The 17,364-nt window shown below is 41.5% G+C and overlaps 1 protein-coding gene across 3 annotated transcripts in view; it reads left to right on the plus strand.

Annotated features, from left to right (window-relative positions):
- LOC310877602 (SAM and SH3 domain-containing protein 1-like) overlaps window positions 1-17,364 on the plus strand; it is a gene marked incomplete at its 5' end in the record, with an annotated part of 68,561 nt that overhangs the window by 39,474 nt on the left and 11,723 nt on the right. The window contains 8 exons of one of the 3 annotated variants that reach the window (XM_083791537.1): window positions 5,151-5,272; window positions 9,112-9,237; window positions 11,392-11,442; window positions 12,130-12,179; window positions 14,333-14,373; window positions 14,632-14,718; window positions 14,889-15,004; window positions 15,703-15,804. In XM_083791537.1, coding sequence (XP_083647663.1) covers window positions 9,196-9,237; window positions 11,392-11,442; window positions 12,130-12,179; window positions 14,333-14,373; window positions 14,632-14,718; window positions 14,889-15,004; window positions 15,703-15,804 — 489 coding nt within the window. Of the gene's footprint in view, window positions 1-5,150; window positions 5,273-9,111; window positions 9,238-11,391; window positions 11,443-12,129; window positions 12,180-14,145; window positions 14,242-14,332; window positions 14,374-14,631; window positions 14,719-14,888; window positions 15,005-15,702; window positions 15,805-17,364 lie in introns of those variants that run through there. The other 2 variants (XM_083791536.1, XM_083791538.1) reach the window with 2 other exon arrangements.

A 17,364-nucleotide genomic window follows, 5' to 3' on the forward strand; every position in this document is an offset into this window, starting at 1 on the left:
TATGAACTAAAAGTACCTCTTACACGGTGCACTTTGTAAGCCAGTCTTTTTGAGGGGCGCTGCACGCTAGCCCCTCTTATGCCCAGCTTTGTGTGTTTGTGTGTACCCCATAACGATGATTTGATTGGCTGAGCACCCCACAGCTATGATTTGATTGGCTGAGCACCCCATAGCGATGATTTGATTGGCTGAGCAATGTACTATTGAGGATAAAATGTGAGGACAGAAAAGTGAGGACGCCACAAGTGATTAGCCGGGTTGAACTTGAGGATAAAAAGTGAAGACAGTAAAGGCTAATCACAAGTGATTATCCGGATTGGATTTGAGAATAAAAAGTGAGCACAGAAAAGTGAGGACGCCAATTGTGATTGGCCGGAATGTGATGATGTATGATAAGAGCGCCGCTCACTTCACACGCGTGTGATTTTTTATTTAAGTCTTTCCCAACAACTCTGTAATATTGTCACGCTAATCAAATGTATGAATTCCTCTGCTACCCATGTGCTTGCCTTTTACGGCATGTGCTTTTCATGTAAAATTCCAACAAGTGTCCAAAGGGCACTTCCTTTCCTATGGGACCAATCCACTTTCTGTTATTGTTTTCACCCAGCATAGAATGACCTCATTCCAGGGGCCCCCATAATCTTACACTGCATGATCGACAGCCGCAAATTGGCCCCTGCTCTGCATCTCATAGGGGACGTGGGAGGCTTGAGGATCTTGTAGACTTGTTGTGTGCTGCTGAATTGATAATACAGCTGGAGACAGTGTGAACTGGCAGCCATGTCTCAGTCACAAGAGGGTAATTACCAAATTACCAGAGGGGGTCGGATGAAATTATTTCAGCACCTCTGAATTAAACATGCCCCAAGGAATTGGAAGAATCCACAGGCTGCTTCATGACAAGATGGAGCATATACTGTAGCAGTGCACAGGATTCTTTAGAATGTTGACAGGACAATTGAAATCTTTGTTTAAAAAAAATAACATTTGAGTGAAATCTGATGCATTTTTAAGGTGGGGGAATAGTAGGTTATATATTCATTACACATGCTCCAAGAAATGGGAACAGTGTGAAGGCTAAAAAAGGGTAAGGTACACACACTGGATAATGCTATAAAGATTAAAAAAGGTTTTATTAAGGTTCCTTCATAGTGGACAGTGTGAAGGTTACCTCACCTTGAGGAGGAATGCTGAACAGTCCAGTGTTCTCTGCAATGGTTTCTTATCATTAAAGGGAATATTGAGGTTGCTGAAATGTACGTTGGCCTCTGTCGATTTACAAAATGAATGGCAGAGTTCCTGAATGTGCTTTAAGAGAGGAACAATGTATAGTACGGGCCGCTTTACTTTAAAACATGGAGCAACCACGCAACTAGGGATCTATCTATGGATAGGAATAATTCACCTAGGCCACAGCACTACTAGAGGAAACACAAAATAATCCAGTATACAGTATAAATGGCATAGTTTCCATGCATGAATCGTGTTACATTTTGTGATGTCTATGGAATTGATTTCAGCACTGCTACATTAAACATGTCCCAAGGACAAGGGAAATGCATTAGTTAAAATAACTGTTAGGAATTTAAATTAATGTTTAAAATGCCCTTCAGATTTGCTAGATTTAGTGCTTTGGACAAAAGCTTTGCCCTCTGCACACTCTATAACCTCTAAATCTTCTTTAGAGTAATTTTTAAACCACTTAAACCCAATATACTTTGTTGTACATCAAAGTGAAAAATAACATCTACATCCTCATACAGCGGTCCGTCCGTTGTGAGCTTGTAGATCTGTTACTTTTGCAAGCAAATACATGAACAGTGAACGATCCTACTGTTAAGAGAAGATTTAGGAAATAATTTTGTATCTATGGGAAAAACAAACAAACATTGAGGGCCAGGTTGTGATGTACGTGGTCGTGGGTGAATGGGATGGTACTAGATTCTGATTTTCAAACGCACGCAAAACTATGTTTGATCATACTGTATCTATTTTGTCTTCCCCCTCTGATATTACTTTTCTGAGAGGTTGAGTTGAGAGACAGGGCTCATATGCAGCTTGTGTGTTGCTGAGTGACGGCACACATGTGTCACCCCACTCATCAAATCCATTCCTCATTGGAATATGTCAAAACCCACTTAGCAGCCAGGCATGGCTGGTTAGGATATTCCTCCTTTCATTAGGGGACCCAAAAGCCTGTCAGTCTAGTCTCGACTGGGATGGCTAGCTGGAACAATTCACATTACATTCTAATTGCCATACGTTCTGTGGTAGCCGATCTGTTTTTATCTGTCAGGGACTGAAAATGAGGATATACAGTTTTGCTGTTACTTTTGTATAATTGAATTGCTTCTTAAATGCACTATATTTGTGCATTTTGTTTATGCATTGTACATTCATATATATTGTCCCTCTCAAATAAACATAGTAAATACAGGTACAATGGGTACTTTGACAAGGGGTACAAAGTACCCCGGGTACAACGTGTAATGCATAACATAACTGGAGGAACCGGGGAAAAAAAGCTGGTGCAAATAAAAAGTTAAAAAAAAATGCACTTCTTGGAAAGCTCTCTCTTCGGCGGTCAAAGCTTAAGACCATGCCGATGCACCAGCTTGTCACATATGACGGGAGAGCTGGAGACATGACAAGAGATGAGCTGGCTCGCAGACGGGGCAATGGCATCCATCTCCAGGTCCCCTGTGTGCACCAAGGTGACGGACAGCCCACCGTTGTGTAGCCAGGCGGAAAACTGCCCTTTCTAGCATTAGAGTGTGCACATCTCCTTCGCACATCTTCCTTCCTTCCTCCCTCTCTCTCTCTCTCTCTCTCTCTCTCTCGGCCTCTCTCCCTCTCGCCCACTCGCCCTCACTCTCTCTCTCTCTCGCCCGCCTTTTTTGATTGGTGCAACCACTCCAAGGAACAGCAATGTCCGTGTTCACCTATGTGTCTATGAGTCCGCCTATGTGTTAATGAGCACGAGTATGACTATTAGTACCAGTAGGGGCGCTGTTGTGCCAGAGAGAGAGAGTGCTGCACTGTTGCCTGCTAATGAGAGTGAGAGAGAGAGAGGGGGGGGGGGGTGCACCACTCAGTTCACACAGGTGTGATTTCTTTTTACACTCTCAGAGTTATGGGGAACATTTAAAAGTATACAAAAGTATAAAGTCTGTACCATTGGGCTCCTGATGTGCCATAGTTTCATAGTAAATCAGTGTCATACATATTCTGAAGAAAACCTGGAGACTGACATTCAGTAATTGGGTCTTATGATCAAAATAAGAATATTATAATGTTATGTACTAAAAACAAAATCTAACATTTGCCACAGACAAGGGCATGTCTTTGTCACAAACACATTTGTTTGTGTACAGACATATTGATGCCCTTTTCAGCTGCCAGTACTACTGATCTGGAGCTACACGAAACACACAGTGCGGTCCAACCTGAATGAGGTGTGCATAATAGGCTCTGTATAACTGTGGTTAATGAGTCTTACTTACAGAAGGTGAAAGATTAAAGAATAGACAAAGAAAAACAGGATTTTCCCACCCATAACATTGCAGACTTACCATGTGGTTATCAGAGAAAGGGGTCACCGCCCATAAGACCTCCTTAAGGAGAATGTAAAGATGCTGCATTTGTTTTGGAGTAGAAAGCAGAAGAAAATCCCATCAGTGTGTTCCTGTAGTTTTTACACTGAATGATACTGTTTGGTGTAATGTACACTGTTGTTCACTGCTGGAACAACTGGTTAACACTGTTGCCTCTCAGGCCTTTTTTCATCAAAATAACGTTGGTTCTAGAACTGGTTCCATTCTAGATCCTTGGAACCTCGGTGCTTTCACGTATACCGTCCGCGAACCGGCTTGTGTTTCAACTTTCCACTAGTTTAAAGCGACATTGTGATTAGGGGCAGGAGTCTTCAGTTGTCCCAGGTTCGATTCCAGGCCTGGCCAGCAATGTGTCGAATATGACCCGTCAAAATGTCCATTTAATGGGGGACATTTTAACTTGAAAGGGCAGTTACAGTTTCATTTTTCTTTTTGTTGATTTGAAATGGGGTTCTTATTTGGGGTCTCATTTGTTTATTTCATCAGCAGGGGTGAGGAGGATGGATGTTTGAGATGCCATTCTTAATTTAGATTATTCTTGATGGGTAACTTGCCATTCTGTGTCATCACTTGGTATCACCAGGGCAGTAAGATTGATTCTGTCAAAGAGTTGCTATTTGCTGCCACCTGCTGGTTTCTAGCCTGCTATTGTTGGATTAAGAATCATTAAAAGAAAAGTTGTTCCATGTACTGTTATTTTAACAGAGGTAGACATAATTTATTTATTCAGAGCTAAGCCTACTTTTATCAACTTAATTCACTTTTAAAGGGAATGCAGGGGGAAGAGAGTGAGACAGGAAGTATGGGAGGAGGGACAGAGAGGATTATGGGTGGATGACAACAAAGATTATGAGTCAGACTTGAACCCACAATTTTGGTAGTGCTGGATAGCCTGTATGCCTTTGCTCTCTAAGCACTGCAGTTGTGATACTTTGATGTTGGTCTACACATACATTCCTGTTGGGAATATACAGCATTGGTTGGTTCAGTTTCAGTAGGTAATGCGCGCGCACACACACACACACACACACACACACACACACACACACACACACACACACACACACACACACACATCCATGTAAACATCCATCCACACACATCCATGTAAATGGGCCAGAGTTAGCCAGAAGCTCATTTTCATCTGTAGTCCCTGAGCAGGCTCTTAAAATGATGATAAAAATATCCATACAAAAACACACACACACACACACACACACACACACACACACACACACACATAATCACTCTATATTCACACACGTGTGCATGCACACAACACAACTAGCCACAGCGGCACACATACACTGTACATGTGCACACACAGACAGATACACACATTAATTTTAAAACTCAGCAGAGGTGGTGGTTTATTTGAACTTGTGAGTCAGCCAGTCCCTGTGGGCTGCAGCTGGAGAGAGTGTGGGAGCCACACCCAAGAGCTCCATCGTCACATGTGGTTGTCCCCCTGGCAAAAAAGGAAAGGGGGAAAAAAAAGAAAAAGAGACTCAGATTTATGCACGCTGGACTCCCCTCCCCTTGACTCCAGCGTGCATTGTTCTCCATTCACTGAGCTGAGTAAAGTTTCAGTGAGTTGGAACTGAGGAACCAGAACAAGACGTTGCCTGTGTATCTTAGCCAGTCTCAGGCTTGTGGTAAGTGTATTTTTATGTTTTTCCTGGGCATGAACCAGCTGTTTTGCTGCTACTGTAATTTTATCTCATTGAGAAACATCTTCATTCAGCATTTAGAATGACAGCCATAAAGCATTCACTACAGGCTTTTGTTGTTGATATTGTTGAGCAGACTTGATGGCTGTTGGTTGTGGATTAATGAAGACATTCAAACAAAGTTAGTTCTCAATTTGTTTTGTTTTACAACTCCCTGTCAACGGTGATCGTTAGCATTAGTACCCATTCACAGAACCTTGACATTGACAACTTGGCATTTTTCTCTTTTCAATCTGAGTCTTACATTGATGCATTCCACTGAAATTAGATTAGTGGGTGGATCGCCAAATGAATGACTGGGCTATACCAAAGGAGACATACATATGTTTAATAAGGCTCAATGATGTCTGTTTGAATTGCATATAATATGGACAAATTTAATTACCGGTACATGCAGAAGTTTCAGTTGAACAGCGTTATAGAGCTAACCCTGTCTGGCATAATCGCAATCACATCAGCCCAGATGTGCCATTCCCACTGGTATCATTCCTAGCTGCCCTGAGCCGGGTAGAGTTTTAAATCCTTGCTGTTTGTTTTAACATACTTGTTGCACGCACCAGATGGGTGGATTTGATCCGATTAAGATTGCATCAGTTAAGTAAGTTGTCAATCACAGAAGGTGTGATTCCAAGCTAGGTATCTAAACATTCTAGCACTTGGGTGTGTTACTTATTTGTCAACCCCATCTATCTGCTTCTCTAAGTAAGTTAAAATGAAAACCACAAACTCTTAAGTTCTGGACCTTGATTCTTGTTCGCTAAACGGAGGAGACAAGACGGATGAACTGTAAAAACACTCATTAGACTTCTGGCCTCAGGGGCACGTGGATCTTTTGTCTGCCTCCGAGATGCTGCTCAACCCTAACCCTAATCATTGTCAGGAGAGAAACGCAACCCCACAGGCCCACACTCTCCTTTTCAAGCCTCTCAGCAGAACAAATATGTCTGTGGTTGATGGATCATGCCTCAGTTTTGGTTTGGAGACCTTTAATCTGTAGAAGAAAAGTATATTGATGAATGGGGAGGTTTTTGAAAGGGAAGTTTCTTTTTAGAGCATTTTCAGAGTGAAAATTCAGGAGGGTACTTATGTTGTATTTCATATTGCAGGAGGCCTATTTTATTAAAGGCAGTTTATTTTGACTGCTGACTGTAATGGCATTACAGTATCTATTGTATAATGCATACACACAATGTACAATTACAGTTAATTGTACACACTTATCCAGGCTGACTTACTAAGTGCAAGATTAAACAGGGTAATTGGACAAATAAATAGTGTGCAGAAAAACATCCATGTCTAACACCCCCCAGGGTGGTTGTGTCACATGTTCTGACCACAAAGGCCAATGATGTAAATACACCAGACAAGGTGGATGTGGCCACAGCTGTGGCACAGATAAACAGGGCTGTACAGTGAGTGCACTGTACAATCCTGAGTATTCATTTAAATGGGTCCATTTCTAAATGTACTGAGGATTTGATTGTATACCATGTATATGTGGATGGTATACTGTACACCACAAAGAGCTGCTCATGTTAATCAGTGACAATATGACGCAGCACCACTGTTTGATTTATTCAATATTTATGTAGGGTGGTTCTCTTTGCTAGGGTGTATATATACAGTGCACAGCATGTCTCTAGCATGTCACATTTTTCACTCGAAAATCTGCCTTCTTCAGCGAGCAGCAACAAGATCATATGACAAAGTATAAATTAATAGTCTTTAATAGCACCCGGGGAAATGCGATGCCATGTGGTCTAATCACAATAGGCTGTTTATGTGGCACAGTGGCAGTTTGAAGACGTACTGCAGCCAGGCACAGCGTTGTCCTCATCATCCTCATTTATGGACAGGCTGAAAAGACAGCCAGATTTTCATGCAGCGTTCGACCCTGGGGCATGTCATTTACCAAATGAATGGTCCCTCTTTTCTGGACTGTTGAGCCAGTCACTGAGCATCATACCACGAGACAAGTGAGCCTACAGTATTACTATTCACAGCGGACCACTGTTTTGAGCAGATGCATTTGCATACCTACAGGGAACGGCATGAGGGAGATAATGATAATAACTCTGTGTGGTACAGTTTATGGACATGCTGCATGCCCATTCTCCCATTGCTGACCAGAGAGACAGGCATACTATTATGCTGCTTGTGTTTTGTCAACCAGCTGATCCACTATTTGAGAAGCTGTTAAACAATGTATTATATGATTTACACACTATAATGATCTTCTGTACTGTAGCTGCCTGATCATTAATAAACTGTAGATAAAGAGTGTGTTCAGAAATGTGGAACCCTTCACATTAAAAGAAAAAGAAATGCAATGAATTTGAGTTCAATGTTTAATTCAGTAGCCTTGAGAATATGCTCCAAAATACTTTTTGGAGTTTTGAAGAAGAAGAAGAAGAAAGGACCACATATTGATCACTTGGTAGTGAAAGACAGTCACATCATGTAATTTGGTTATCTGAAAGCTACTGGGCTATTTTAATTGGACAATATTATGTGGAGATTTCTTTACTTTTTAATTATTTTATATTTATATAGAATATTGTCAACGATTACATGTGCTTGATTTAGACACATACCACTTCACAACCAAACGTAATTACGCTCATCCTCATGCTTATATATTGTATTTCCAGGTGTGGAATATGGATATAGTGTTGTACATGAAGTATTCTGGACACTCACAAAGGTTACTGGGTTCTAAATCCCCTCAGCAAAAGATGATATATCACTTATTGTATCCGTATGACTCACACACACATCCATGATGTGCCATAACACATCAGGTAGCAGCACAATTGCAGGATATTTCCCAAAGTTTGTAGGGACTGAGACGTTTTTAAGATGGTGTCAAGACAAAGGACACACATGTGATTTATGGAGGACTGACCCGTGGTCAGTGTGCTGTCGTGATATACGGTAGACTTAACCCACTGGCCTCTTGACTTCCCTGCTGGTGACTCCTGAAGTGGACCCAGCGATTGGGCCATGGCTGCGTCACACAGCACTTCCCCTGTCCCCGAGGGTCACGTCTTTAGTAGGCCTAAGGAGAGGGTTCACTGATCAGGAAGAATAGGTGTCCGGTGAACAGGCAGTGCGTCAGAGACGCACAGAGAGATCATTTCAGTATTTCTATGTTTCCTGGGATTGCTGGGGGTGACTGTTGCTTAAAAGCATTGGATTATCTTGAAGGTGGTCATTATATCCTTTTTTGATTTGTATCTGTTGGAGTTGCACAGTAAAATCCTCTGTTAATTTAACTGTGTACAAATGGAACTTTTCTGATCCGTTTGGTTAATTTTATAGACTCAGAGTTATACATTTCTACGTCTCTCATCTCAGTGTTTCCTTGTGTGCTGTTGATGTTGACTACTGTAGCTAGAGGAGTTGGCAAGATTAGTATTTGTCGAATTTTACTCTATTTTGCTATATTGGTTTGTTGGTTTTATCATAAATGCTTTTGAGGAGTCAAGAAAAACAAGCAGAGAAACGGATGATGATATGCAGGTCTACAAGCCAATCGAACCTGGAAATATTGTGCATACACCATATGTTGCTGTTGTTGCTGATAGTATCTTAAACACACAGACTTTTGTGAAACCAGAATCTATTCTGGATATTTGCTTTGTTTAGTTTGAGACCTTCGTTGCAACATTGTTGAACCCAGAACAGTACAGTAGTGTATTATTCACTGAATGTTTTACCTCTCCGATCTTCACTCATATGAAACTCTTGTGTTTTCTTGGCAGGATGGGTCGTTGGGTAACATTGATGATTTGGCTCAGGGATACTCTGAGTTCTACGGCACATCAGTGAGTGACGTCTGTGCAAGGATGGAGGAGATACGCAAACGTAAAGTGGTAGATGCAAACATGGTAAGTAAGGTTGGTTTACACTGTTATATTATCCCAGTGGTTCTCACACTTTTACTTTTCAAGAACCGCCAGTTTGACATGCATTAGGCCATATTATTGTCTCCACCAGGCCGAAGGCATGGGGGGAGAGTATGTTTTGCACTCCGTCCGTCCGTGTGTCCGTGTGTCCGTCCGTCCGTCCGTCCGTTAGCAGCTAATCTCGGTCACCGTTAACCCGGTCGATGCCAAATTTTGCACACACACTCCCTGGATGCCAACGATGAACCTCTGCCCCAAACTTTCCAGAACGGCCTGTTATAGCGCCACCAGGAGGCCGCTTTGTGCAAAACAAGTTTTTGCACAGTACACCTACAGATTTTGTCCAAACATCACGCAAATTGGTACACAGTCTCTCTACAGCCATTCAACGGAACCGCTCTTTCAGATTTCTCCTGATTGGTTAAGATTGGCTTCCAAAGTTCACAGGAGTGCTCAGTTTCAAACAAAATGCTGCAAATCATGAACACATCGCCTGATTTCCGTGAAATTGTGCACCCACATTCCCACTAGGCCGAGGACAAAATGCCACATCAACAATTTCAACTCAGCCTCAAGGTGGCGCTATAACTGGCCGAAAAGTGTTTTTACCTCTAACTGCACGGATCTGTGGATAACTTTGTATGCCAACTCCCTAGAGGCCAAGGAAAAACCTTTGCCTGGAATTTTTCACATCTGCTCTTTATAGCGCCACCAGGAGGCCGACATATGTAAAACACATTTTCTATTATTACTCCTTCAGATTTTATCCAAATTTCACGCAAATCGGTAGACATGATCTCCATAGTCATGTGATCAAGGCAGGTTTGTTTGATTTCTCATATTCCATCCTGATTGGCCACGATTGGCTCCTACAGTTTTCAGGAGTAGCCTGCTTTGTACAAATCGCCACAACTCCTCAACGCAGCGTCCGATTGCGATGAAACTGTGCACGCATATTCCCACTAGGCTGAGGAAGAAATCCTGGTGGAGACCTGTGCCCAGAAGGGCACTTTTTCTAGTCTTTTATCTACACTGGTTCTCATTGCCAAGACCACCAGGGTCTGAAACTCTGAGAGTTCAATTACCACCAAAGATTCTACAGTGTATTGAATCACATGAACCATATAGCTTCCCTATTCTGTCATAATAGGTGAACATTTGGTGAAAATGGCAGAGCTTGTAGATCAGCTATTTTTGAGATTTGGAGTGGAGGGGGAAAAGGTGGAGGCCAAGTATACACCCCTGGGGCACCCCAGTAAATGAAGTATATACTGTAGGGTTTATGTGGTTAAAATAAATTTGACATTACAGTTTACAGACGGATTACAGTTTAATCAGCAAGATTATTATTATTTTTTTGTATTGAAATGCCCTTTCATAATGTTTATTTACCTTAAACCACTTAAACAGTAACCAGTTAAACCCTATATAATTAGTTGACTGGGATGCCCCAGGGCTCTGTTAGGTCCCCTAGGATTTCTCTCAACACCAAATCTCTCACAATGTGAGCTTGTAAATCTATTTTTGCTGAATGCTCGCACCTGGTACTTCATGGTTCATGTGCTTAATTCTGTCTTAATGTCTTGATGCTTTATGTAAATTACTTTGAATTACCTTGTTGTTGAAATGTCCCATACAAATGCATTGCCTTGCTTTTGTGATACTGGGACTGAGAAATTGACAACTTGCCAAATTTCACTGTATATAAACCAACGCACATGGACACCAGGGACCTCAAGTCAGACAGTCCTAGAACTACTGTAGGAAACATGCATTCTGACTACTGTATGACTATTGACAAATACCATGGATGGATGTATCATGGTATCATGGTGTTTGTATAATTTGATACTGTAGATATATATATATAATGCAAATCAAAAATACTATCATTTTATATGAAGGAATACACCATCAAACCTGCCTCTTTTTGCATTTCATACCCAGTGTGTCCAAAATAAAACGTTTTTGTTAGCAGCACTGTGTGTGATGTCAAGGACGTCAGCAGCGATACATACACCTAGCATTACTCCACAGTACTGTGGCTTCGGTCATCTAAATATTATGTCTATTTCAGCACTATGATGACACTATAATTTACTCGTCCACTTCCCACTGCCTGTGTGTGTGTTTCAGGGAAAGGTTGACTCAGTGGCCACATCACTGCAGCTCCGCTCACAGATCCAGGTGAGTAGCCCTGCCCCGGCCTCATGTACTGTATGATCCTTTGAGCCTGATTGGTACGGTTGCATGGTGTGTCTCGCACCAAAAATGGCTGATCTACACGATCACGTTGTGACTTTGTAGATCTACTATTTCTGGTGCGAGACACAGCCACACCACTACGTATAAATCAGGAATTAGTCCCCAGGAGAAGTTACTTCCTCTCTCTGACTCAACCCAAAACGATTCACCCTGACAAGAGGCAGTTGGAAGTGCCTTGTCATGATTTGTCCCCAGGAAAGCTCAGATGCCGAGTGAGAGAGAAAGGTGCCCTTGAGATTTTCCCCCCTCAAATTTGATGACACACATCCGGAGTGAGATGATAGAGGAACGTGACCCCTGGCATGTGTGATCATCTGTTGCAAAATGAGATTTCTGAATTCCAAATGTTCAAAGTAAGAATAGAACTGTTGTGCTTGTGTTTACCAGGCATGTATCTGGCACTGGTATCCAGAGTGTGACTTGCATTCAGTTCAATAACAGGAAGAAGCAACATTAACACAATTACAAGAAAACTGAACAGTAGCACTCTCTTCTTGTGTGATGTGTTGTGGACTCGGAGATGGGAAATGTAAAAAAAATGAGACTGGCAGAAGGTTAGTTTGTTTTGTGTCCATACTGAACCTCATTACTGTGGTCCTGCCTTCACAGGAGTCGCTGGGTCTCAGTAGCACCATGTCCACTCCAGAGACAGACAGAAGGTAAGAAATACACCATCGTGGCTTTCTCTTAAAAACATATTAATCTGGAACCTTGTTTTTTTTTTAACCAAATTGTTAATACAATAGAACTACAGTAACACATCTGCAGTGTTTAAAGGTGGTCTCTCTGCTCTTCTATTGACAAATGAAGACCTTGTGTTTGCTTTACAAGTGGTGTTGCCTGAAGCTCAAGGAGCTAAATCTCCCTTGCCCAAGCAGGAGTTCTGTCTCAGCTCAGTAATCTCAGTTCTCTGGGAGAACTGGGTTTGAATCCCAGGAAGGACATCATTCTAAACTGAAATCCTGCAGCTTTAAGTAGGACTGTAGAGTCCAGTGGAACAGTATTCTGTTAGTGTATGGAATAAGAATGACTAATGTTAGGAACTACATTATGGAATCTTGCACTGCATATTGGTTTGCACTCCTGTCTTACTATAGTGTCTGTATTAAGACAATGGCTGCAATGGCTGAGAGTTTAAAAGCAGCATGAAAAACAGAGTTCAGCAGCATCAGTGAGGACAGGAGTACAGGCCATGCCGGCGTTTAAGTTAGCAGTAGTGTACAAGTGGTTTTGCTGAAGAGAATCTAAACCACCAAACCATTTCTGGGCATAAGAGTTACTGAAAAATGTCTTCCCATGTGCAATATAATGTGTATATAGTACTGTTGACTTGGGCTTTTAAGAGGACAAACTAGGATTACACTACCATTTATTATCAGCTCATCAGTATGAGGACATGTGTGCTTCTCAAACTTCCTGCTGCCATACGGTCACTTTTAGGAAACACCCCCCACTCCCCTTCCAGACATCCTTCCCTCTATTGTTTCTTTTGATGGATTTCGAAGATTAGTCATATTTTTGTCATTGGAAAGTAGACTAAGAAAAAGAGGGAATATAGGTCATGAATGACTAATAACATAGACACATTGATTTGATTAAGTGCCTTAAAGGGCCAGTGCACTGAAAATATTTGCATTTCATAGGCTGTATAAGTGTGTCTCGTGTATTCACATTCACAAACAAAATCTTGAAAGTGTATAAAGCTGTCAGAAGCAACCAAGGTTTTTTCCTCCTGATCATTTCAGGGAAAATGTGATTTCACAAGTTGTTTATGAAAAACTGGAGGCTCACTTACAGTACATGTTACACTGGCCTCTTCTACTGGTTACTGGCATCAGCAAGTGTCAGCTGACACCTGATGACAGAGAGAGGATGAGGGGGGGAAGAAAGGGAAGCAGAGAGGCAGAGAAAGAGAGATGGACACGGAGAGAGAAATACTGACAAACGGGCACAGAAAGAGAGAGAGAGGCGGGGCAAGATAGCATGCAGATAATTTGAAAGGTTGTTTATAGAAACAGATGGTCTGAGATGGTCTCATCATTGTGTTGGACTGCCCCCTTGTGGGACACAAACATAATGAGGCCAGGAGAGGCTGATGGCCACTTCCCACTAGCTTCAGCAACAAGTGTCAGCTGATGACAGAGAGAGAGAGGGAGTGATATACGACACAAAGAGAGAAACCAAGATACAGTTTAGTTAGAGGGAAATAGAGACAGTTAAAGATATAAATAATGAGGTAGAGCTACAAATACAGAGAGAGAGAGAACGCAGAGAGAGAGCGAGAGAGAGAACGCAGAGAGAGAGAGAGAGAGAGAGAGAGAGAGAGAGAGAGAACGCAGAGAGAGAGAGAGAGAGAGAACGCAGAGAGAGAGAGCGAGAGAGAGAGAGAGAACACGCAGGGAATGCAGGGGCCACGTTAGTGCGAGTTGAGCTGTAAAACCCCAGCAGAACGTGAGAAAGACTCCATTGTTCTGGTGATGGCTATAGTGCACTGACCTCTGTTCATCAGCCAAGAGCACAGAGCTTTTTTTTCTCTGTTTTGACTGCTTTGATTTGCCTTTTCTCTTTACAACAGTATGAAGCTAGTGTCATGACGGATAGTGTACCATTGTGATTGCTTGTTTTTTTGTTTTATATGTGAGGGAAGAAAGGAGATTACATAAAGATGTTGATGGAGATGGTAGGATAGAATAAAATGAAGAAAATAGTATTGGAAAACAGGTGGGACAACATATTTGAATTTGACTTGTGTTTTTTATTTCCTTTCATCTGTTCCAGTTCAAAACAAGTAAATATTGTCTGTGATTCGTAGGTTCCCCGTACACAAATCCAGCTCTGATGATGGATCAGGGGGTAAGTATAGGTTTTCTGCTACTTGTTATTATAATTGTACAGAGATGTTAGTTAACCCACACTTTCTCCATTATACCTGAGAGAATGGATATAATGAATTGTTGCTAAAACTTCTAGCCTATAGTCATTTGAAGAAGCTAAATGTATCTTTGCTCTAGTTTTGTACAGTAGCATAACTTATTATTATATTTCCTTATTTTATTTTTCAGTTACATTTTGTGGCCATGTTGCATGCACTAAATACAAATGTTTGTGTAGGAAAGTGGGACGGAAAGAGAAAAAACAAGTCTTTTTGGCAGAGTTTCCGTAAGTCGCAGAAGGCTGTCGTGCGTCAGACTTCAAAAGGTATGTTTAGTCAAAAGGAAAACACTTATTTAAAAAGTAAATGCATAGAAATTATGTTTTCGGGGGTTGATAATAATTAATAAACTCTAAATTGAGTGCTTAAACCCATTAGCTCACACTTTACCAATACAGGTGTGTATTTGTAACCCCCCTCCCCTCCTCCCTTCCAGCAGGTGACGATGTTGGCTTTGTGGCGAGTGAGATCACCATGAGTGATGAAGAGCGCATCCAACTGATGATGATGGTGAAAGAAAACATGATCTCTGTGGAGGAAGCTTTGGCACGGGTACAAATATCTCCTTCCCCATATTAGTGGTGTCATGTGAAAACCAGTTACTGCAATATATGGGTCTTTTTCCTTTTATGAGATCCTCTTGGCATTGTTAAAGCTTAATTCATACAACATCGCATTATGGTGGCATTCACTGAAAAGAACAGATGTTTAAGCTAACATCCCATCACATCACAACATATTTTCTGTTTATTTACTGCTGCTTAGCCATTAACCCCTGGCATAGAAAGTTTACCAGACTGTACCTTTATATTTCTTGTAAAATGTTTCATATCCATGGCTGCCAATAGGATAGTCTTACTGAAATAAAGAAAGACTGTGAAGCTACAAGCACATATTTTTTTTTATCTGATGACAGCTGTTATGTCTATTGTCTAGGGCTCATAAAACTTATCAATCAAAACAACATTGATCAGTAATGTGTACTGTCTCAAACAACCCTGAGAAGAGATGCTGTTATGTTAAAACAAAGTGATGAAGGCCTGAGTGACCTGAATGTAACATTTTGAGGGCTTATTTGTTTTGGTAATCATTCTTTAACCATCCATTTGAACAGAAATACATTATCAGCTGTTCAAGGAACAATAGGCTACCAGCTGGTACAGCGCAGGAAGTGGACTGTACTGTAGACCTGCATCAATCACTGAGATGTTCACAGACTCTCATTGTTTTGCTTGCTATTCTGTTTGCAGCTGAAGGAGTTTGAATCTCAGAACAGACAGACCTGCAGACCCGAACCAACAGAATGGACTACTGATCCTTCCAGTCCTACAAACGAGCCTTTTAACTGCAATGTAAGTTTGTTTTTTTATGTCGTAGTAAGAGCCTTTTAGATTTCTTTTATACTGAAATGATCCAGGGCTGCATTATTCAGAAACCTTTTCTCAATATCGTTACTGTGATTATTATGCGATTACTATCCAATCTGTAACTATCATGTCCTTCGCAAGTGATAAAATGTTTACCTTAATAGAGCACACCTACTTACTCAGTAGACAGTAGGCCTACCACGTTTAAACTTTTCAAGTAGTCATACCCTACCACAGGATTTACAATTCTCAAATTGTGTTAGTTATCCTCCAGGCAGCCAAAGGCCAGAGATGATATTTTCATCCCTGTCTGTCCATATGTCTGTGTGTCCGTCTGTGAACAGCTAATCTACAGCACCACTGGACCAATCAATGTGAAAATGTCACTGGATTCCTTGGATAAGCAACTCTCCCACTCCCTCATAGAGGCTGCACACAAGACATTTAGCATTTATTTCCAAAACTCACTTTTTGCTACAACTCCTGCAGAGGGCACATTTCTAGCTCTATTGTATTAACATACAACATACAAAATAACATTGAATTCACCAAACATTGTTACCAGATCACCTGAACTGGCTTGTCTAGTCATTCATGTCCGTCTCTTATGTACAGTACAGTATACTGCCTGTTCAAAGAAATACTGGGGTTTTTGTCCATTGTCCAAAGTAGTTCTTTGTGACTCTATGCCACCATACCAGATGGACTTATTTTATTTAAAGAGCAGTAGTAACAGTGTTGCTATTGTTGTTTTTATTTTATTCCTTATGGCAGTCAGGGAGCTCTTATAGAAACTGTCCTTTCCCCGTGTAATTTGAAACTACAAAAACAATCATTATTCTATAACACATAACTATATGTACATGCTGGGATATCAGGTTTTAGATTATTGTTTATTACTGGATTTATTTCACTCATTGTGATTACTTGTTGGGTGATGGCATTTTCATATCGTTCCATGCCTAGTTGCAGTCCAAATGCTGAATCACTACCTCGGACATGAGTGAGTGAAGAGGCAGCGCTTTACCAGTGCCAAGGCTGCTGCGTAGCTGTTGTCTTCTCTCTCGTGCGTGCTCTCGCTCGCTCTGTCCTGGCTATGAACCGGGGCCTCTTTAAAGCCATGTTGCACAGGCCTTCTCCCAACTCCAGGGCACGGGGCAGGCTCCTATTCATCGCTGTCAAAGCGCTAACCCCCTATTGTGCTGCGGTGAGCGGGTGGATTCAGCACAGAGCCCTGTTATGCCCGCCACAGCTCTTTTATGCTTAGGTGGGGTGATTAGAGGGGCTCAGGTTCAGAGCACATTTTTCAGATTTGTCTGGATGGCCTCAGTGTTTCTCCTCTCGCTGTGTGTTCTCCGGCCCACTCTCTCTCTGTTACGTATTTGTGTGTAATAGAGATGTGATTATGCTCACTGTTTTTCTCTCACATCTTTGTCTCACTCTTTCTCATGTCATTTTTCTCTCTCCTCCCACACACATTCTTTCATTTTACTGAAAGTCTCTGTTTACCATCTACAATTCTACATGTAACTGTATTACAGCGCT

This window comes from Protomyctophum parallelum (assembly GCF_964188405.1).
Source record: "Protomyctophum parallelum genome assembly, chromosome: 20".
Classification (NCBI taxonomy): Eukaryota; Metazoa; Chordata; class Actinopteri; order Myctophiformes; family Myctophidae; genus Protomyctophum; species Protomyctophum parallelum.